The 23,178-nt window shown below is 36.1% G+C and overlaps 1 protein-coding gene across 5 annotated transcripts in view; it reads left to right on the top strand.

Moving 5' to 3' along the window:
- STAG2 (stromal antigen 2) overlaps positions 1-17,378 on the top strand; it is an 80,941-nt gene extending 63,563 nt beyond the window's left edge. For 2 of the 5 annotated variants that reach the window (XM_052813639.1, XM_052813640.1), the window contains exons 23-34: positions 1,509-1,601; positions 4,093-4,267; positions 4,692-4,831; positions 6,017-6,118; positions 8,256-8,404; positions 8,951-9,079; positions 9,429-9,634; positions 10,069-10,258; positions 10,344-10,457; positions 12,060-12,186; positions 12,523-12,600; positions 15,465-17,378. In XM_052813639.1, coding sequence (XP_052669599.1) covers positions 1,509-1,601; positions 4,093-4,267; positions 4,692-4,831; positions 6,017-6,118; positions 8,256-8,404; positions 8,951-9,079; positions 9,429-9,634; positions 10,069-10,258; positions 10,344-10,457; positions 12,060-12,186; positions 12,523-12,600; positions 15,465-15,488 — 1,527 coding nt within the window. In that variant the 3' untranslated portion in view covers positions 15,489-17,378. The other 3 variants (XM_052813643.1, XM_052813641.1, XM_052813642.1) reach the window with 3 other exon arrangements.
- Positions 17,379-23,178: the final 5,800 nt, after the last annotated feature.

Raw genomic sequence — 23,178 nt, 5'->3', positions numbered from 1 at the left:
TTTTGCAGTAAAATGTAATTTGTAATGCTTTCAGCAGGAATGAAAAGAACTTATTTGAAAAGTGGTCCTTTATTGAGACCATTTTCTGCTCCTGTATAATAAAAAATATGGTAAATTAAAGCTTTTGTAGGTTTAGCTTCTGAACCACAACTATTTTATTGTATGTAACTGCTTGGCTGCTGCCAAATATACCTGGTACATACAGAAGTTCCATTGATTTCTGTTCAATGCCGATGGAACACAATAGCAAAGAAGTTGAAGCACAGAACCAGAAGTGATGGAAATGTACTGTGCCTAAAGATGCTTTTTTTTGTTTTGTTTTGGTTTTGGTTGCAGGTTTGGGGTTTTTTTGTGTTGGTTTTTCTTCTGTGACAAAAGTAACTAAGTGTGTGCCGCTTGTGAACAGGTCGACTTAAGTATGGGAATTAACTTCATAATACAGGCTGCTAAAATAAAAGACTATATAAATAGTTTAATTTTTATTAAAATTTAAACAAATAATTCTGTATAAAGGAAAGAAAATATTCCCATGTGTAATTCTCTTAACATCAGTATAGTAATCTGAATGGTAAATGCTGAGAGAAAAGGTAGTGAAGGTGTTCTAAAATCATATTATACTTAAACTCATAGTCAAGAAGCAGCTATTGCTTTTGTGATTCCTGTTGAGATTAAATGACACCCTGTACCAGTGTGTTACCTGCTTTCTTGAAGGGAGAGCCTTGTTTTGGTTTAGATTGCATGCATAGTTTTTAAACTTCTCAGGGGTATTTCTTCTTGATCTGGAGTGATGCTGGTACACAGTTGGTCTTTTGTAATATGACTTCCCCGGTTCTGCTTGGGCTAGAATCTTCACATGATTGAGTAACACCAACTATGCCACATATGTGGGTGGTATTTTTACCAATTTGATACTTTATTTGCTCAATAATCTACTTTTCTGGAAGTTATTGCAACACTTATAAAGCTACCCCCCCCACCCCTCCCCCCGCGGAAGAGGGGAAGAAAACCCCAATTCTCGCCTGACATTTTACTTTATCCCGAAGCAGTGAGTTAAAAAAAAATAAAATAATACCATGTAGCCTTGTCTGGGTTAGTTATAAACAGCTACCTAAAATCTATCCTCTAGGTTGAAAATACAGATATTTTAAAGAGAAAATGCTTTCTGCTCTGGGTTTTGGTTTTGTTTGGTTTTTTTTGGCGGCGGGGGTGGTGGTGGTTGGTGGGGTGTTTTTAGGTTTGGTTTGGGGGGGCGGATTTACTATTAATAAATAACTTCACTGTTTTCATCCCAACTTCCATTTCTTTTTGTGGTACACAGGATGACAAAATTGAGGAAATTGCTACTTGCTATTTTTATTTGTAATAGTGATTTTTAAATAATGCAGTGGACTTGAATGTTATGACTACATATGAGGCCTGTGGTGGATAGCTCTGTGAAAATGCGTACACTAAATGTGACTATAAAATTGAAAAAGCAAAACAGTTATATGAAATCCTTCTCTTTAAAGGAGGATCTTCTACGTCTAAAGAAGCAGATGAGAGTGTTCTGTCAAATCTGTCAACACTACCTGACCAATGTAAACACTGCTGTTAAGGAACAGGTTAGTGATTGTTGTTTATCCTTGTAGTCTTCTAATACTATACTTTTAAAGCAGTTGAAAAGTTCCTCTTGCTAATATTTTTAGGGCTTATGTGGGAATGTGGTGCATCTTGGATGTTTAGGCTGAATGCTCTTCGAGTGTGAATACCTACTGTACTTCTATGCTTGCCCTCCTTTAGGTAATTTAGGTAGGATTTCAGAATGAATTTAAATTTGATTCTTTCTAGTAATTTTAGGCAGCATAAACTTTTATTCAAAGGGGGGTTTTGTTTGTTTCTTTAAACAATGACTGGGCCGGTGTACCGTAGAAGCTTTGTGGTTTTTAAGTTAGGTGGGAGAGTTCCGTTTCAAAGCTCTTGCTTACCATGTGGTCATGACACACACCTCCAGAGGAGCTGATTGTGGATTCATAGACACTGAGCTGGAAGAGCTAGGGACAGCTATTTAAAAGAGAGAAGTTATTTTTTTAGTTCTATCTTTGAATGCATTCTGTACTATGATATATATGTGCCCATCCACTCAAGAACAGTGAAAACAACTTTCTTCCTCTTGCTGTAAACGTGTGAGAACATACAGGAGCAACTTGTCTGTTTCCCTTCACCATGATGCTGCATACAGAATATATTCCTCAGTTCTTCAGAGTCCCAGGTTTTTTGGGATCTCTGAATCAGGAGAAAAAGAATGGGTACTTAACATGAGTGTGTCTGTTTTTATGCATGCACATGTATGTGCCGTAACCTAGGGGCTTTTTTTGTTGGGAAGTGGTATTTCTTTTTTGTGGTCACCCTTAGGTACACGTACACACTGGTCAATTGTTAACAGTATTGTTCAGAAATACCTGGAGACCATTCTAGGAAATGCTTGGAAGCCTCAAAAATAATGTACTGCTCAGAAAAGATGTGAGCAGTCTTCATTTTACCAGGTTTATAGTCAGTCCCTCATGTAGTTGTCCTTTACGGGGGAAAGTTTTAGCTGGAACTAAGTTCTTGGATATTTTAGACATAAAATATGTAGGTATTTAGTCCATGCAAGTAGTGCCTGACATTTCGGGCAGGAGACAAAAGTCCTGGCTTTTTTGAAGAAAATGCAGGTGTGAAGGTTTTGGGGGTTGTCTTTTATTTTTCTTCTGTTTCAAAAAGAATTGAGACATCATCTTGGGAAATACTTATCTTTAGTTGTGAGGGTAACAGGGTCAAAGGAAAAGGTTAAACTGTAGGGCCTAAGTCTCTTCCAGTCTGTTGTCAAATAGGTCTCTAGCTGGGACACTGAGGGCTTTCAGGTTCCAGTGAAGAGCACAGGTTACTGATAACAGGATTAATTCTAAGTAAATGCCTTTAACAACCTTTAGAATGCTAAAATGAGAAAAATAAAGTATCTTTCTGTGGGGGAAGGACCAGACTATCTTCTGGGGATACTTTTTAATTAAACAAATAGAAAGCCAGGAGCCTTTTTGCTGCTAAAGGTAATAATAACCTGGTTGAGCTTGAAGTTGAAAATCTGGTCCACTGAGTTGCACAATTGCAGCTTTTGAAACTCTTGCTATAACAAGAATATTCCTGGAACTGAATAGGCATGTTCTATGTTGGAGAGCTATCTAGTGTCAAAATCTCAATGTGTCAGGTGTGAAAGCGTGAGTAACAAAACTGAGGTCTCAGTCTCAGGTGAATGGTCTGGAAACTAGAACTGCCTGAGTCACATAGGGTACAGTAGCCATAGTTCTGATTTCCTTCTTTAATCTCATGAAAGGGCACAAGGAAATTCAGAGGAGCATATGTATTTTTGTGGCCAGGCAATTGGTAGTATTTGCTTTGAGGAGTTAAAGAACAAATCTGTTCATTAAAATGGAAGTACTGAAGAGATTAGAGTGAAAGTGATGAGGTGCAGCACTAAGCAGGGTGTTGCCTTGGTCTGTTAGTTTGAAGAATGACAGTCTAGGTACCGATACATTTGAACTTTCCAGGGAGGTGGAGTACAGACATTTAAATCTGATGTCAGATGCACAAGTTAGCCAGCAAAATGAAGAGGTGGTTGCTTTTTTGGAAGCAAGACATACTTTTGGATTTAAAGGGATTGAGTGACCTCAGCTGTTAAATGTTTTACAAATGTGATCGAAACAATTTAAAAAAAAAAAAAAAAAAAAGATAAAAGGAGACTGTACTGTGGTTGGTGTCCACAAAGTTCTGTAGTGACCTAATGTAGTATACATCAGGCAGAATTGGGGAGTTTCAGGCTCTTCATGTTTTAATCTCACAATGTGTTGATATTTAGTTGGCTTCATCTGTGCAATGTTTTTATTTGGAGACCCAGTCTTCATACAGCAACCTCCTATAAGAAACTATGCACATTTTAACTTCCAGTTGGCCTGTGTAGTTGTTGACTTAAGTGACCTGTGTACACCATTGGGTTCTTAAGTATTTTGTTAAGTGGAAATACATTATTCTAAATAAAATCCAGTTTCCAAGCGAGTATTCACTAGGATTTCTTTTTAATAGGCTTTCACAATTCTGTGTGATGTGTTGATGATCTTCAGTCATCAGATTATGACAGGAGGACGTGACATGTTGGAGCCACTTGTTTACACTCCTGATTCTTCATTGCAATCTGAACTACTCAGTTTTATTTTAGATCATGTCTTCATTGATCAGGATGATGATAATAATAGTGCAGGTTTGTACAAAACTTACGTTTCCTTTATATTATTTGCCTTCTACCTAATATATTTGTTGGCCTATGCTTTTTTTGTGGGGTGGTTGTTTTTTGTTTGGGGTTTTGTTTTTTTTTTTTTTTGGCATTGAGAGGTGTGCATGGGCATGGAGGTAGGTTTGTCTTCTAAATGTCAGCAGCCGATTAAAGCATTTTATGTTTTGGGGACATCTAGGATAATCGTGATAAAGGTTTGGTTTAACAGGCACAAATATATATGTTTCTGTATCAGGAAAAAAGCCTTGTCAGTAGGCAATAAAGTGCACTGCCGTCAGAATTGAGATTTGATTTTCTGAATCCTGACCATTAGCCCACATATCTTTATATATAAATGCTTAAATATGAAGTATTTAAACCCGACAGTCTTCATGTTCTGAACTCTTTCTAGATGGACAGCAAGATGATGAAGCTAGCAAAATTGAAGCATTGCACAAAAGAAGAAATCTACTTGCAGCTTTCTGTAAACTCATTGTGTATACTGTGGTGGAAATGAATACAGCTGCAGACATTTTCAAGCAATATATGAAGGTAAATCTGAAGCCTAGTAGTGATACTTCATAAAATTACCAGAATACTGTAGCTGTGAATTTTATAATTATTATTTATTTTTTACCTTACAAGATAACTGACGCAAAAAGTGAAGAATTCAAAACTCCGCGGTTGGTAGTTTGTAGGCCTTCAAAAGTTCTTTTTCCATAAGAAGGGAATAAAATGACTTGAGATCAGTTTCACAGTTCCAATGTGTGGGGAGGAAGGAAGGAAACCTGATAATTATTTTTACGGTGTTTTTAATAGATTTATTTTCTTATCCTGATCAATGGTATATTTTTAATTCAGTTATTAGTTTAGCAGGCCTTTTGAGAATCTTCTCACAAAGATCAACTCGATGATGGCTAGCCTCATCAAATAATTTCAGCTTAAACTTTGTAGAAGAGAAAAAAAACTTGTGTTTTCCACCCACTGCCTGCCTGCTGTTGCCCTCCACCCACCCCACCCCCCCCCCCAAGGTGATCTTTATATCTGTTTCTATCTTATTTAAATATAAAAACCCCTTCTTGGCTCCTGGGATTCACAGCTGCACAATAATGCAAGTTCTCATTTTGTGAACATGATACAGCTTTGCTCCTTGGTGATTACCTTAAAAAAAAATTTAAAATTTGGGCAGCCTGCTTTTGTCTGAGTGCCCTACTTATATTTTGAATCTCTAAATAACTAATTGGGTCTTTATTGAACCTGAAATACTTAAAGAACTGAACAGGCAGCTGTCTTAATTGGAAAAATTATGGCTATGACAGTATGCTTAAGTGCTTCCTTTCAGCAGAGAAAATAGAAAACTCCCCACCAGAGTTGTAGGAGTTACTAAAAAGATTAGATTCCGGTCTTGTACCCTGAAGGGGTGAACATGTGTCATTAACAAATGTGTCATGGCCTTGAACATAAATAGGTCATTCTGCCTCTAAAGTAATACTAAGGAGAAGAGTTGAAAAGAAGTGGATACTCTTTCTGATTTGATTATTTTTTTTATCATTTTGGAGGTGGTTTAGGATATAATTTTGATGATGTAATCATGAACACGTTAGGTTTTTTCCCTTTGAAAATGTTCAAAATTTTTTTAAAATAGCAAATCTTAGATGTTGTTCTCTGAAGAATTCAGTAGTTGTTAACATTTTCAACTAAAATCGAAAGTTAACCTTTTTTTTATTTTTTTCCTAGTATTACAATGACTATGGTGATATTATTAAAGAAACGATGAGTAAAACAAGACAGATAGACAAAATCCAGTGTGCTAAAACGCTTATACTTAGCTTGCAGCAGGTAAGAATGATTTACAATATTTTTATGCATGAAATTCCATACTGTAGATCATGTCCTGTTGTTTAGTAGCTAGTGTGAGGTATTAATGAAGAAATTCTTATGGAAGGTAGGGATTAATGGATCTAAATTGAAACACATTTTCTGCAACTATTTGAAAAACTGCCAGAAGTCTTCCTATACTTACCAAATACTGCGTTGTAAAAAGTGTACTTGAGAGGCCGATAAATACAAAATGAATGTGATACGAAATGAAAGTCTGTGATACCTTCTTAACTCGAAAACAATAGTTTGAGTCACATATTTAGAAATGTGTTGTGAAATGGCTAGTTTACTTATTCATGAACAGCTAAACAAGGGAAAAGACTTCCTGCCTGTGTGGTGGGGGTTTGTGGTTTTGTTTGTGTTTTTTCTTTGTTTTGTTTGTTTTGCTTTGGGATTTTTTGTTGTGGTGTTTTGTTGTTGGGGGTTTTTTTGTTGTTGTTTTTAAACTATTCTGGGAAGTAATGGGAAGTTTTAGTAATTCAGTATTTTTTAATGTTTGGTAGGGGCTTCACCCATCTTTGAAATTAAAACATGATTTAATGCTCTCTTCAGTAAATGAGCTTGTTTGTGTGGAGACCTGATGAATTCAGTCGAGGTCAGAGTCGGATTCATCTGCTCACATGAACCATCTGCATGTATCTTATTTACAGGATCAGAACAATAAAGCGATATCTCTGCAAACCACTGTAATCCAACATAGATCTCTGCTATTGTTGAAAGGAAAAACGTACTCCAAGTTGTCCGCTCTTTCCCCACACTTTTTTTTTTTAACTAGAACGTCATAGAGCCACATAGTGGATATATTAGATCTAGATATTGATCCTGATTGAGAACTAACCAGAGAAAGTCTTTAATGAAGCCCCTAAGCTGGTTTATCTGTATGGATATTGCCAGTACAAGGGAGGATGAGGCCTTTTGTTTTGGTAGCAGCATGACTTTAAGTAGCTCGTGGAACTGCAACATAAAATATGCAGCTAAATACTCCTACAGTTTTTGCTGACATTTCACCAGAGTTCACAATTTTTTGTGATATTGGGTAAATGCTACCCTTACGTTTTAAAGGGCAGACAGGAAGTGAATGTAGTAAGTACAGTTATGCACTAGGGAGGCAGTTAGAGTCCTAATATGGCAGTAAGAATAGTGGCATGAGGGGACCCAAGTATTATAAAACAAACAAACAAAAACCCCTCACATGTAAAGTTAAGCATGTAATTAGCATTTTTTCCAGGAAGACTTCTTAAAAAGGAAACTAACCAGAGAAGAAATACTTCAAGTGATAGTGGATAAAGGGAATAACTAAGTTGCAGTGAGCTACACCAACATAAAAGTATGCGACTATGGGCCAAAACATATCTATAAACGAAAAGTTAATGTTCATAGCCCTAGTAAGTCTGGTTTTGGTTTATTCTGTGTTATATGAGAGAGTGAAGCGTGTGTTAGACAAAATTAGAAAGTAATAGAAAAATTGACAAGAGAATTACAGTCAAATTCAGTAGGATGAGAAAAGGATTCATCAAAGAAAAAAAAGATTGTAAAGTTCAGCTTTGTCAACTATTGATGAATAGTTAAAAGTCTGATTCTCAGTTGCTAAGTTTCTGGTGTCTTTGGCAACTTCCCTAAAGACATGTTTCCATTTTAGAATTTCTTCATTATACTTGTATTTTGAAAAGATACCAAAAAAAGGAATTAGAAAGTAGTAGTTTGACAAACTGTGATAGTAAAGACCAGGTGAGAATTTACTCCGTTCATTTCTTTTCTGTTAGTGTATGTATCAGGGAATCCTACTAACTTATAGTATTCTAAACTCTAGAACACCTCATTTAGGGAAGTACTGAAATCTGTCATCCAACATATTTACAGTTTGATGTGTGCTTGGACAGTGTGCATTTCAAGGATTAACTTTGAAGTGCAGACTCTTCAAGATAGGTTTGACTTGGCTTTCCTAAACCTCCATGTTTGTCTTTTGGGGTTGTCGAATGAAAAAAAAAAAAAAAAGCTGTAAAACTTTTTTACTGAAACTTAGGTCTGTGTCAATTGATCCAAAGTTTGGCATAATCTTCTAATAAATTAAAATCTCTCTTTTCATTTCATACAGCTTTTCAATGAAATGATTCAAGAAAATGGTTATAATTTTGACAGATCATCACCGACATTCAGTGGCATAAAGGAACTTGCTCGACGTTTTGCTTTAACGTTCGGACTGGATCAGTTGAAAACAAGAGAAGCTATTGCTATGTTACACAAGTAATTGTGTGCTTTGTATTACTTCCCTTTTTGTAAACACTTCTTGACTAACATTAAAATATCTTTTCAGTCTTTCACAATCAGTTTGTTAATACAAAATGCATCAGCACTAGAGATGATACAGCCCATTTATAAATTAGGAGATGACTGCAATTTTGTCCCTGAATTAAACCTAAATGTTAAATAATGTTGATGTTCTTCAGCATCATTGTATAAGCCTGTAAATAATAGCAGTGTTGATGCTATGATGAAAAGTGTTTTTAACGTCTTACCTGTAACAGTAAGAACTGATCCACTTCATTGTCAGTGGTGGTAACATTAGCCTCATGCAAAAAACTTGAAATGCATGGTAGAAACATCATGACAGAAAGTGTGTGTCCAGATTAAAATCATGAATAGTGTTCACTTTTTTTGCCACAATATGGAAACACTGAATTATTGCTTTCTTGACGTAAAGGAAAGGTGTTCAGTTTTGATAGCTCCCAGTGCTTAAAACTTTTTATTTAGTTTGTGCTTTATGTGACTCAATTTTTAACTTTTTCTTAGGGATGGCATAGAATTTGCTTTTAAGGAGCCTAATCCACAAGGTGAGAGCCACCCACCGTTAAATTTGGCATTTCTTGATATTCTGAGTGAGTTCTCCTCCAAACTTCTCAGACAAGACAAAAGAACAGTGTAAGTACTTTCTTAATATTCTTAATATTTGTAAAGATAACCATAAAAGACATGTAGCTGAATAAGTATGTATTTATGTGTATTGCATTCACCTAAAGAGGAATCTTCAGCATGTCAAGATAAATTTTACACTAATACAGTTAAGTATAATCATAAAGGGTAAATTGTATTTATCTTTGTTATTTTATGGTGGATGAACAGAAGTCATACTCTGGATTTGCTGTTGTCAGGCCTTTTTGTTAACTAGATGAGGAGCACTGGGTGTTAATTTCAGTAGTTACTTATCTTGACATGTTAACATCTTGTTACACATATTTTGCATCTTTGTAATTATTTTTTCTATTTAAAGGTATGTTTACTTGGAGAAGTTTATGACCTTTCAGATGTCTCTACGAAGAGAAGATGTGTGGCTTCCTCTCATGTCCTACAGAAACTCTTTATTAGCTGGTGGGGATGATGATACTATGTCAGTGATTAGTGGAATTAGTAGTCGAGGATCTACAGTAAGAAATAAGAAGACAAAGCCAGCAACAGGAAAACGGAAAGTACCTGAAGGTAGAACTTTCCTCATCTTAAAATTTACTAGAGTAGATATTCATATAAACTAAACATGTCGATCCCTATTTGTTGGCTTGAGTGAATTTGTATGTTTTAATGTATTTTTTTTTTTTTAGAACAGAGTAACTTCTGTGCATGTATATATCTTGGTGGGAAAACTGTTCATTTGAAGAGTCTGAATAACATAACACTGATTCACAAAAGGAAATAAAGGTGCTATGCTGTGTTAAGTCACAGAATATAAAAGTATTTTAAATACTCTAGCCAAGGGTTATAAATCCAGACCTTTTGGGGCACATGTAAGATTTTGTGGCAAAAAGTAAAGAAATTGATTCTCAGTAAGCAGAAAGTACATGCATTTAAGTCATGTTTAAACATTCAACTTTAGACTAGTTTGAAAAATTTTACCGATGTCTTCTGTTTCCTTCCAGCTGAAGAAAGCAGCAGTAGTGACAGTATGTGGCTGAACAGGGAGCAGACAATGCACACACCAGTCATGATGCAGACACCTCAGCTTACTTCCACAATAATGAGGGAGCCCAAGAGATTGCGACCTGAAGAAAGTTATATGGGTGTCTATCCTATGCAGCCTGAACACCACCAAGCTCCACTCGATTACAAGTACGTAGATGAGTAGGTCTGCTTTGTGTTAGTGTTCATACACAAAACCAGTTCATGTTTAAAATAGAATAATGGTCTTTTTAAGCACGCAAGTAACGTGGATGTTGGCTCAAAGGCAACAGGAAGAAGCCGCGCGACAACAACAGGAGAGGGCAGCGATGAACTACGTCAAGCTGAGAACCAACTTGCAACACGCTATGTGAGTGAGAGTGAAATGTTCCTTCAGTGGTTTGGGGAGGGTTTGTTAAATGCAGGGTTACTCCTCTATCTTCTAAGAGGGATACATCTTCTAGTTCTTGAGTAGAGTTTTTCTGTGTTTTAAAATTTTAAATTGCCTTAGAAGAGCAGTGGTAAAAGTGCATGGTGATGCATTTAGCAGAATAGATCTGTTTGATTTCTTGCTTATTTTTGAACTAAAATTCCAGAAAAATTAAATAGTATTGAGCTTTGTAATAAAGGGAACTGGTTGTTGAACTGAATGCTCTCTGTGGCAGATACATATAATCAACACATGTGAAACATCCTCATTATGTATTCCTAACTGCAGACTCATTTTTAGAAAAGAACGCTAAAAATGAGTTTTAAAATAGGTGTTCAATGTGTGAAGCAGAAAGTTTCTGCTCAGTTTAATTCTACTTTTTCTTTCTCCTTTGGCTTTTGAGTTGTAAGTTTAGAGTTCAACTGCTTTTTTATTTAAAAAAAAGTATTCCTTTTAAAGAAAGTGCTGTCTTCAGCATTTCTGTGAGTGATACAGATTTTGTCTGACCTAAACTGACACCAAAGTTGAGAGGAATCCTGTAGTACCAGTCTTTGTAGAACTTCCCAACCCAAACACACAAAAACCTTGTGAAGTCCTCCGTATTGTGAACGACAATGAAGACAGTCTAACATTTCATAAAAGAATGTTCTTCAGAGGCCATACATTCTTACTGTAGTGTCATTTACTTCACTGTGATTCATCATGTGTGCATTTTGACATGCATGCTGATGAAATTATGTTCCAGAGCTAGTTTAGCTGAGCAGGGGAAGACTAGTTTTAGGAGTTCTCTGTTTTAATGAAGGCTGTGTAGTTCTACAGAATAAAAGCACAAGTTGTAAACTAAAAGCATGGACATATATATTGAGGACCTCTACATCTTTCCCCTGCTTGTTTTTAATTCTTTAATACCTGTACTTCATGTAACATAGTTTCAGTGCTTTGGTTTTTGGTTGTTTTTTTTTTTTTTTTTTTTTTAAATACAGTGACAGCAATTAGTCACACATGCTAGAGTGACTCCTTACATTTTGCGTAAGGTGTGATGTTGCACGTAGAATTTGCAAGGAAAAAGGATGAAGGACTGTGTGGGAATGTCTGAAAATGGATTTATGCATCCATTTTATCGCAAAGATGTTCTTCCTTGCCTTGTCATAAGGCAGGAACAATTTTTCTTTAGGTAGCAAAGCTTAGGTTCTTTCTCGCTTGAGCATAAATACTTGCATGGAAATCTCTGAATTAGGTGTGGTTTCGATCTGCTTATCAATTCCCGCAGCCTCTCAGAATACCCATTTAGAGATGTACCACAAAGTTCCATAAGTTGATCTTTGTTAGTTTTTCTCCTGCGCTCTCTTAGTATCTTCTAGCTGGTTAAATACCAGCTTTCTTTAGTAGTAGTTACGCATCTATTTAATTACTTAATTTCTTTTCTATCTAATGGAATTACCATTTGTTGACAGTTACTTACTGAACATTAGCTTTTTAAATATTCAGATAAAACTTAACTTGATTTAGTGCTAAACAATATGCTTTTTCTTTTCATTTCAGTCGACGTGGCACAAGTCTAATGGAAGATGATGAAGAGCCAATTGTTGAAGATGTGATGATGTCATCAGAAGGGCGGATTGAAGATCTCAATGAAGGCATGGATTTTGACACCATGGACATAGACCTAGTAAGAAATCTACTTGTCTTTTTAGTGGATTTTGGATTTCTGTTTCTGCTTTTGAAGTAGATATTTGAATCAAATTTTCCTTTTGGTGAAACAGAAAAATCATTCTTGTTGATCTCTGCATTCTTAAACAGCTGTGCCACTATCTGTATACAAGTGCCATCTGTTCAAACTGCCATACAAAAAGCAAGAACACTTCCTGTAATAATAATGTGAGATGAACATTTATCCCCTGTAAATTCTTACCCCTTGAGAGTTCAGCTTCATTTTTTACAGTTTAAAAACTCTTGGTTTTTGCTGAAATTACATTTAACATGTTTGTTTGTTTGCTTTCTAAAGCCACCGTCAAAGAACAGGAGAGAAAGAACGGAACTAAAACCAGATTTCTTTGACCCCGCTTCAATCATGGATGAATCGGTAGGTTAACTTACATAAGAGGAAAATAACGTAAAATCAGTCTTCAGGTTACAGTACTCTCTTACTTCAAATTTTAAATGGAAAGAATGCAATCTTTAGGTTGTCTTCATTAGCTTATTTTGGCAGACTGGTACAGCCAGTGAAATATTTTATGCTGTAATTCAGCTTCATAAATTCTAAGGTAGTCAATGTTCTTAGCAAGTTTATAGGATTTTTGTTCTTAATACTTTATATGTAGCTATGTAAAAGTCAAAAGCCTTTGAATCTGAGAAGAAAACACATCTGGTATGGAAAAGACCCTTGCAGAGGTTGGTAGCAAAGAGCTTTAAAAAAAAATTAAAAAATTGTGCATACACAATATTAAAGGCAAGTTTCCTATTGTCATGAGCTTAGTTCAGTGACTCTTATGTCATTACCAATTGTCAGGATTGGATGGTTTGCTTTTTTTAAAAAATTGGCATATTTACTTTTGTACATAAGTAAGATAATGGAGAAAGTAGAGATAATACAGATATCTGTTTATAGAGATGAGAGGTATTTTTTCTTTCCGTATAAAGTTTTAGGTCCAAAACATCCGAAGTCTGTAGTTTCTGCTTGCAGTTGCCCTTTTTTCCGACTTGATAAATCTGCAGTCTCTATTCTCTTTTAAAAATCTGCATGAGGGATTCCTTCTGTCTTGAACCACTTGTAATGTATGCAGCCATTTTTGACCTTGTGTAGCTGGTACAAAATTACACTGGAAATAACAAGCTGCAGCAAGCCAGCAGAGGACAGTACAACAAGGCTTCCTGGGAATCTTGGACAGCTTGGTGGAATTTGGAAGACGGTTATGTATTTTTTTACAGTATTGTTGCAGCGTGAACCTGTTCTTGTTATGGGAGAAAGAAGTCTTAAATACTGTTTTAAATGCAAATCCATATATTTTGTACTAGTAGGCCTTTGCTTTAGTAGTAATGAATCAGATTAGGTTATGCATCTAGCTGTTGTGTGTTCTGTTCTTGAAGTAACACCAAGAAAGTATATCACCTGTTTTCTGACGTTCTGTTTTAAAATAGTCCTTCCCCTCCCCTTCTTGATTTTTAATTGATTGATCTGTGAAATGGCAGTCAGTTTTTATACTGACAATGCTGAAAACTTGGTCTTCTACAGGTGCATTTCATTGCTCTCAGAAACCTTTCGGCTTTTCAGTGTCCAAAGCTCATTAACAATAGTTTTAATAGGTTTACTGTGAGCTAGGTTTCTTTCCTGTTACTTTATTCCTCATTGCTCATCCATCCATCCCACGGGAGCCCAGGATTTGCCGGGCGCTCCTTAGCTGCAGTGTGGGAGCATCACCACATGATGGCAGGCGGTCACAGTGGCATTGCTCTGCAAGCTTTTGGAGCCAGTTCCGAGCGCCCAGCGGTGGCCTGCCTCGGCGTGCCAGCAGAACAAGCTGGATGCTGTTCGGCTGCAAGGAGGGAGCAGTGGTGCACTGAAAGGAGCTGGTACGGTCAAGGGAGCACCATCTAGCAAACCTTTCTCCCAGGCAGGACACGGCAAGGGTGCTGATCCTGGAAGCAGGACTGCAGAAAACAGCTGCATCGCAGCACACGGCTGCCCTTTAGCATAAACCCCACCTAAATGAATTTAACTACCTAAAGGAGGAAAGCTCTGCTGATAGTTTAGGAGGCAACACGAAGCCGTCTGAAATCAGCTGAATTTATCAGTCAGTATTTTAAAATGTAAAAAACCCCAATTTCATAAATGCAAAAAACCTTCTCTGAATAAAGTTAATTTGCTTTATTCACATAATCTATTCCAGAGGTCCGTTATTCTTGGAGTTGCTGCGCTTGTTTTTAATAGACCTAGACATAATAAAGCGGTTTAATTTATTCAGATGCACATGGTTTATGATCAAAATTTTAGTCTGTCTTCTCCTTTTTTGATGTGTCCAGTTATTGCTGGCACCAGAGGCAGTTGTGTCTTAGTGTGCTATATTGTATGATGCATCTAAAGTGAACTTAATACCAAGAACCATAAAAATTGCTTTGTAAACAGATAAATGTGAACAGCAGTGTTAAGGTTCAGGAAAATTAAGTCTCTCACGGCTCTCTCAGATTTTATAAAGTCCTCTAAAAGCAGGACAGTCACAAGACCTGGATCTTCTGGGGTTTTGGTGTGGCGTTTTTTTGGTGTATCAGTGGTGATACCTACTTCCATTGGCATAGAAAACTAAATGGCTTGCTCCCACATGGGAAGTGGAAACTGATTCTTTGTTTCAAGGAAAGGTTTTTCTTCACTTAATCACAGTGTCTCCTGAAGGACAGTATTTTCATTTTACCTGATTATTGTTTGATTTTTTTTTTTCACTGTCTTCCTGACAGAGTTGATATACGTAATAGGAAGTATTAAGTTTGTGTCCTGGCTAGCTGCTGTGAGATGACCTGTTGTTTTTATGAACACAGATACAGCAGCAGCCGGTGTATAGAGTGTTTTGTCCCAGGCTTAGTTGCTGGAAACTACACACTTGATTTCAAGTTAAGGCCAATAGAATGCCATTGTCAAAGAAGTCTAAGCTAGGCAACTAACTAAAAATTATTTTGCAATTATTACCTAAAATAATTAAAGCACAGTCTTTATCACATTCCTACTGGATCTAGTTAATTTCAAGTGTGGGAAAAATATTTTCTAATGAATGAGGTGCCCTTTTCATATTACTACATAAATCAGAAGTGTGGTGAATCTGGTTTGGAAGAAAAATAAACTTACAATGCCTTAACATATCTTGAAGTGTCTTAATCTTAAATCATATACTAATTGCTTTGTTTTTGTTAAATGTATAGTAGACTACAAATTGACACCGTTTCTAACTTTTTTTTTAGGTTCTTGGGGTGTCAATGTTTTAATACCAGAGCAGCAAATAAATCAGTGGTGAAGTCATTTTCTAAGTGGAAGAGGAAGTTTTTCAATACAAAATTGTGGTAGATACAGTGAAATTCTGAACAGATTTTTCTCTAAGGAGAATGACATGCTTTCAAGATCAAGTGCATTGAAGGGGCAGTTTTGTTTGCCTGAAAAAAAAGAAATGTAAAGGACAAGTAAACAATTTGAGGATAAGCTACACTTTTTGTTGGGGAAAAAAATAATCAATATTTTATTTATGTGCTATCAGTTTATTTCCGGATCATAAGAAGTATTCCCTCTGAGTTTTAATCTAACAGTCTGAGAGGTGTTTGGTACAGATTTGAGCCCCTCTCTATACATTTGCTGGCTATACTAAATAATCATGAGCTCTGCTGGATTGCTGTTTACGTCCATGAACTGAAATAATAGATGGATTGGTTTTCCTACAGTGATAGAACCAGAAGAGTGTCAGTATTTTAAATTAAATGCAAACTTCAGCAACAGAAGGTTTGTATTAATTAATCATGGGAAAAAAAATACATAAAGCAGAATTTTAACAGCTTTTTAATCTAAAACACACTTTTATTCCAAAAGCTTCATGCTAGCCTTCTCAGAAAGGTCCATAAACTACGAGCTACCAGAAAGTAACAGATCTCAGTCATGCTTGCCCATTACCAACCCTGAAAGTTTGCTTGTCCTTTAAGAAAAATGTAATGTTGTGAAATTCCTTCCAGTAGTGCCACTGTATTTTGTCTCCAAATAAAAGAAGCTTATTGTAGTATGTTTGCAGAAAAATTCTAAACAAAAATTATACAGCTTATTAGAGTGTGGGAATAGGGATCTAAATTTTAAATAAAATTATATATATATATAAATTGGTGCTGATTTTATAATTGCGCAGTTTGTTTAGTTTTTTCTTACTTTTAAATTCCAACTTAAAATTATGAGGTTTCAGAAATATATTGAAAGTTTAACAATGTTTAAAAATAGAAGAGCATGAGAATTCATGCTTTAAAAATGATTTTTAAATTTGTATTTTATATTGTTTTATCTATCTGTCTTTGCAAGCAGTCTTCAGGTTAAAGATACTTCTAACAGGTTACAGTACATTTCCTCTGTATGTAAATTAGATTGGATAATAGAAATTCATAAACAACCCATAATATTCTTTGAAAGCTAAGCTTTAAACTTCATTTTGTGTCCATTCACAAATAAATTAAATTTGGTCTAAAACAGAAAGTGGATCTACGCCATTTTGACATCGACTCATTTTGCAAGGCTTAGGCAGCTAGACATCATTTTAAAGGAAATATTAACTTATATTACATATGTATATTTTTTGTCAGTTGTCTCTCAGTTCTTGAGGTATATTATTTTAATCATTCCATGCCTTAATATGCTTGCAATACAAGAATCTCCCCAAATGGGTGAATACAAAAAGGCTTCCTGTTTTTAGACTCAGAAATTAAACATTCGGCTGTGGTAGCCAAAAACCATAGATTATCTAAAGGATCATGATAAAATATAATTATTTTACTAAGTCATGGGGTAACAACAAACTCAAAACTAGATCTGCCTAACTCATTTTACATAAATAAATACTCTCATGTCTAAAAGTACTGCCTATATTGTTTTTCACACCACTGCATTTAATAGAACTGCTGAGAGGACTGTATATATGATTTTAAACTTAAGTTGATTTTTCTTACTCTTGAAGGAGTGTTTCTTTGTGAAAGCAGTTCTTACAGCTTTGTTTTCAACCAGCTAAAAATGTTTTATATATTTACCTTAACCTGTTGTCCTCCACATTCTATTGTCCTAATTGTACTGTTTTCTGATTTGTATTTATGTCTTGAGACAGTAACTTTTTGAATAAAAATAAACCTACAGTATGTTGTATGTTTGATCTTTTTAAATCGGGGTTAGGGGAGGACAGTGAAGAAAGGGGTATGAGTAATGCAAATGTTATGTTTATAGAAATCAAAATCTTTTTCCATGTCTTTTAAGTGTTTGTCTCAGAGTTGGGATAATGTATGAAAAACTGCACTGTTTTATATTTGTAATAAATTGTACAAGTTTTTTAAATGTGAATAAAGCACTAATTGGGTAATAATTTAAAGTAGAAAAGTTAATGCAATCATGATTGTTTTAAATATGCTTTAATTTGAGATAAACTTGTTAAAATAATTAGTGTAAATACAGAGTGAGCTTTTCAAGAGGTTAGTACCTGCAAATAAAATTTTTAAAATTTGTATAGAACTTTTACATGCCAAGAAATCAATGGTTAATTATTTTTGTGTTACGTTTTTTAAAGGTGTATCAATAGCCTTTCTGTTGGTTTCTTTTTCCTATTAACTTTTATCTGACATCATTCAGAATGCTTTTGATTCAGCCATTGGAGATATTGTATATAGTCCAATTGAAATACCACTAAAAGTGTATGCTACTTTCCATTTATTACATCCATCGTACACCTGATAAACATTCTAAGCTTAATTGGCAAGACAGCAAGGAAAGGAGGGGGGAAACCCTAAACATCTCTTCCCCTCCCACTCCCCTCTTCTCAACTACTGAGCAGCTCTGGCTGTGCGTTGAAAACTCCTTTCTGTTACAAGGCTTTTTGAAGGAGTCATGTTAAAATCTTAGAGATAATATTTCTAATCATTGCTAATGTAACTTTGAATGGTTTTTTTTAATTATTATTATTATTATTATTATTACAAATGTTCATTCCTGTCTCTAAATCCTGCTGTAAGTTCAATAGTATCTTGTGGAAAATGATTCTAGTAGGTTCTAAGTTTATAACACAAGTAAAATACCTTCACTATACAGTGTAAAGTCTGTTCTCGTTATACCATTTTGGTACAAAAGCCTGTAAATGAAAGAAATTTGAGTTTTGAAGAGATATGTGATAAAAATGTAGAAAACAACAAACAATTTGGAGAAAGTAAAGCTTGTCCTCTAGTTTACCAAAGAGGCCACAGAGAAGATGTTGACACAGAACAAAATTCAAAGGAATAGTCTTCACATACTCTGTAAAAAGTATTTCGTGATATTAAACAACCAAAGACAATATGTAAGAAGTTAGTGATTGCTGTTGTTTGTTTGTTTGTTTTTCCTTTGGATGGTGTGGTGCTGATTCCTGTAGCTTGTTAGAGACAGTAAATCCCCATCTTCTCTTAATCTCAGTATAACTAAATAATTGTCTCTTTAAAATGTAGTCCTCTCTGTTTTCCTGATAGTTTACACATACGCTTGTCCTAGCGTGGGATTTCAGGATACCAGTACTATTAATTTTAACTTCCTACCCATAAAAAGTCTACTGAGTTTTTTAAGATGCTTGGATTCACAGTAGTGTTTTGCTGCTTTTTTCAATCTTAGAGCTGCCTTTTTTTTTTTTTTTTAATAGCCTGATGAATGTCATGGGCTTGTTCATTCTTTGAAGCATTTTTCAAAATTGTCAATTTGTGCTTCAGAATTCTTTTGATAAAACACAGATTGGTTCTTTAAAAATAGACTTATTCCTACTTAACTGCTTTAATTTAATTTTCTGTAACCAATTTATGATACTGAAATGCAGCTTATGCCACTCCCTCATTTTTCATAGTCCTAAGCAATCTCAAGTACTGAGGTTTGTTTAGTTCCTGATATTTATTGGCATCCAAAAGGGATCGTATATTTGATGGAGGTGGGTGATGACATATACTTGGAAAACAAGGTAATGTAGGACAATACCATTCTATAATAATAATAATTCTATTAAAAAAGTAATGATTCAATGTCAGTTGTGCCTGTCATCTTCCTCAGCTGTCTCTCTCCTGTATCCCTCCTTCATGTTGCTGAGCTTTCTTGAATGTATTTCTTTGATTAAATCTTAGTTTTCGTATTCTTTTTAAAAATTTTTAACAGCTAGACTTCGAGTTGTTACTGGTTTTTGTAAATGAGTGCCTTTCAACCAGAAATTCAGTTGCTTTTTTTTGTTGTGTTTTTTGTAGCTACTGCCAGATTTTATAGACTTAAATCATAGTGGCAGTACGGTGGTAAGATGCTATGACAGTGTGCAGAAAAATGCTCCAAAGAATGTTCAAGTGATTGGATGGATGGATGGCAGAACCCCACACAAAAACTGCCCTGTTCTTCTGGAGAATATGTACAGTTCTCTGTAGTCATGCTTCCTTAAATGGATTCTGTAATTTCTGCTAAGCTTTTCTGAGCATTTTTTGTTGGAAAAGAAGAGGAAAGGCCATCACGTTTTGCCTATATTGACTATTTTTGTTGAAGAAAAAGCTGCAGTTATCAGTTTTAAAAGTGAAGTTTGTGTTCATCTGGTAACAGCTTGAATTCTGCACTTCTAGAAAAGTTACTTAAGAAGAATTAATACAGTAAACTATAAATCAAAATAATAAAACCTCTAGGAGTCCTAGGACATCTCAAATTAGGCAGGGGGTGTGAAGTTGGTAGTTATTTTGCGAAAGCGTTCAAGTAATACAACAAGGTTTTGGAGAAAGTGATGAGTTTGATGAAGACAGTTTGTGTGTTGAGGTGGGTAATGACAGGTCAGGTCAATGCAAACAGTAGCAGTTTGTTTCAAATTTGGTAGGCTAAGGGCATATCTAGAATGCTGTCTTGAATAAGCGACTAGTGTCCTGTTTATTTCCATTCTTTGAGTGCCTTTGAGAAAGCTTGCGCTTTTTTTTCTTCTTTTTTTTTTCTGGATACTAATATTGTTATGATTTATTTGTCAGAATTTTAGCAGGGACAGTGTCCTTGTGCTTATTTAGCCCTTCTCTAGACTGCTCATTCAATACATTTGACCTTAACTTAAAACTTTTTCCCGTGTACCTCTCTCAAAATTGCCTGCAACATCTGTCAGCAGGCATTGTAAGGCAGCGGTTCCTCGGGAGTCGATAGGAACGCTGCGCCGTAGTTAGTGCAGTGAGTAGTTTGGGTTGGCTCAGAGCGATGGTACATATGACGGGGCTTCATCTCAACCTTCTGATCTCGTGCTGCTCAGCCCGAGTATTTATCTGAAAGAGTGCTTCAGCCTTTGAGTACTATGTTGGCAGCTCCATGTGAAACCTCTTATTTACCACACCATATGGCCATTCCAGGAAGCCATGCAATTTGCTGTTGCTTTTTAAATAGCAGTTAAACCACAGTTCTTAGAGTGACGTATGCGCAGGTCTCTCAGTATTTTAACACACTCTCTTCACAGGTTTATGTTCTGTTTTCTTCTTTTTAGACTGCTGAACTCCACTGAAAGCAAAAAAGCAAACCACATCCACTTGTTTTTCATATCATGCACAAAAGCACTTAAAGATGTGGCATATCTTACATTTAGTCTGCTCTTTGTATTTTTCATCTTAAAATACTGAGCTGTCTTTTATACAACTGTTCTTGCGTATCAACTGACAAAACCTGTCTTTTCATTATTTCTGTTGCTGGCTTATAATCTTTTGAATCTTGAAAAGCAGATTTTTTGGGGCGTTTTTCTAACTGAAGTCTTCCGTTATAGCCAGGAATTGAAGCGCTCTATGAAACCTAGCGTGGATTAGGGAAGTGGCTTTGTCATTGAAAGCACTATCTTGTCATTTCCATCCTGTTTGAGGTACTGATGGTATTATGGTTTAAAAACATAATATGTAAATGCTTGTAACTGGAGAGGCCTACAGATTTGGACTATCAGTAGTTTTCCTTGTGTGGGAACTTTTTTTTTTTTTTTTTTTTAATCTTCCTCATATTGATAGCTTGTACTTGAAGGCAGCTTGGTTGAAGTGCCGTGAAGCTTAAAGGAACAGATGTTCTATTTAAAGTTGCTTTCATTACAAATTCTCTCCCTCTCCCTCTCCCTCTCCCTCTCCCTCTCTCTCTTCTTGCAACATTTCATCTTCTACTTCAGAATGACTTTTAACTTTCATAGTTCTCTAGCTCACCTGGGCCGGATTTGTAGATCTGACAGAAAGAAGTGGCACGCCAAGGATGTGATTTCAGCTGTTTGCATTACCTTCCTTTTCCTGGGATTTGTGTTGAGTTAACCAAAGAGAATAGGTTGGTTGGTTGTCGTGGCACGCTACTGATTTGTCACAGATTGCGAGAGGTTTACCAATTTTGTGGATTTGGACGGTTCAGAAGTATCGTCTCTTCGCATGCTGTTCCTTTAGTGAACAGTATTAGATTTAGGTCACCATTATTAAAGTTCAAAAGACAACATGCCTTTTAGACTTTTCTTAAATCCCTACCCACAAGGAAAGTCAGGGGTTTTTTTGTTTGGTTTTTTTTTTTTTTTTTAAATGTGATTTGCTGTTCATCTCTTATTCATGTACTAGAAATGAATCATGTGTGGAGTGGTCCACAGAACCAAACCACACCACTTAGTGATGTATAATCAAAAATGTGGTAACTTGGCAGGATGGATCTTGCAGGTGGATAACGACTCCTGTTCTACAAAACACAAACATACGTACGCGCAAATGACAGCACCAGATCTAGTTTACGGCATCGTAACGTGGGTCTGGAGAACAAGATGCTCTGACCAGTCAGCATGTTGGGCCCTGGCTGAGAGATTGGCCACAACGTGGTTCCTCCTCAGGCTCTGCCTTCCACGTTGTCAGCCCTCTGTGGCGCCCATCTCCTCTCTGATGGGGTAATTAATTATTATTCCTATGTTAGCTTGTGACCAGGCTGCCAGTGGCCTTGCCAGTCCTGTAACCCTGGGTCAGCCACTTTCGGGCTCCTCCAAAAAGAATACCAAAGCAGTTACCTTTGCTGCCCAGTTAATTTTAAATTGATTAGTGTGATCAGCTTGAGCTGGGCAAATGCAGTCAGGTCTCACCTGCCTGGGGAGGGAGATATTTCATTTTTTATTGGAAAAAATGTTAGAGAAGTAAACCAGCTTGGTTTTGGGCCAAGGCTTTCAGACCATTGTATTCTAGGAATAAAAAGACAGATGTGATGCGTCGGCATAAAGTACGCTTCTTATCCCTGTAGGACTTGCTGGGGGGGAGCAGTGGGGACGGTTACACTGCAAATGTTTTAGCTGAGACAGCTTTTTCAAAAAATGCGGAAGATTCTAACTCATTCCTGCTTAGTTTTTGAAGAAGTCCTATGGAAATGAGGACTGAAAAATGTCACTGCTTTTATTCCCCACTCTCAGCCTGAATTTAGAAGTCCCCTCTTAATTCCACACCATACATAACTGGTCAGGAGAGCGATACAAGTCCATTACTGTCTCCATCCTCGGGTGCTGTCGTAGGTAATGGAAAGTGGGCAAAAGTGTTTGTCCGGCAGTATCGAAATGACGGGCAGGCAGATACCAACATACCCTCTTTCACCTGCATACATTGAACAGGATGAGTCTTTTCTGAATTTAAGAACAGTGATTCTTTCTTGTAATGGCAGACTTTTTCTGTACAGTTTTAAGGTACAAAGGAGGGTCCGTATTACAGGAATTTGGACTGAATGATTTGGGGAACTGAGCCTTGTCTTTCAAGGCAGATACATATCATTAAGCAAACTGATGTTCATGGTACAGCTGATTACAAAGAATTCTGCTTTCAAAGGACGACGCTAGCAATTATGCAAAGTAAAACTCCAGTTAGTAATACTGTGCAGCTCAAATCAGTATATTTTCAAAGTGATGCCTTGTAGCTTTTGCAAAAGTCAAAGTACTAATTCTGTTTTCATTCTAGTACC

The sequence above is a fragment of the Harpia harpyja genome, chromosome 18 (genome assembly GCF_026419915.1).
Source record: "Harpia harpyja isolate bHarHar1 chromosome 18, bHarHar1 primary haplotype, whole genome shotgun sequence".
NCBI lineage: Eukaryota > Metazoa > Chordata > Aves > Accipitriformes > Accipitridae > Harpia > Harpia harpyja.
Note: the sequence above shows the minus strand (reverse complement) of the source record. Positions and strands in the feature narration are given on the sequence as shown.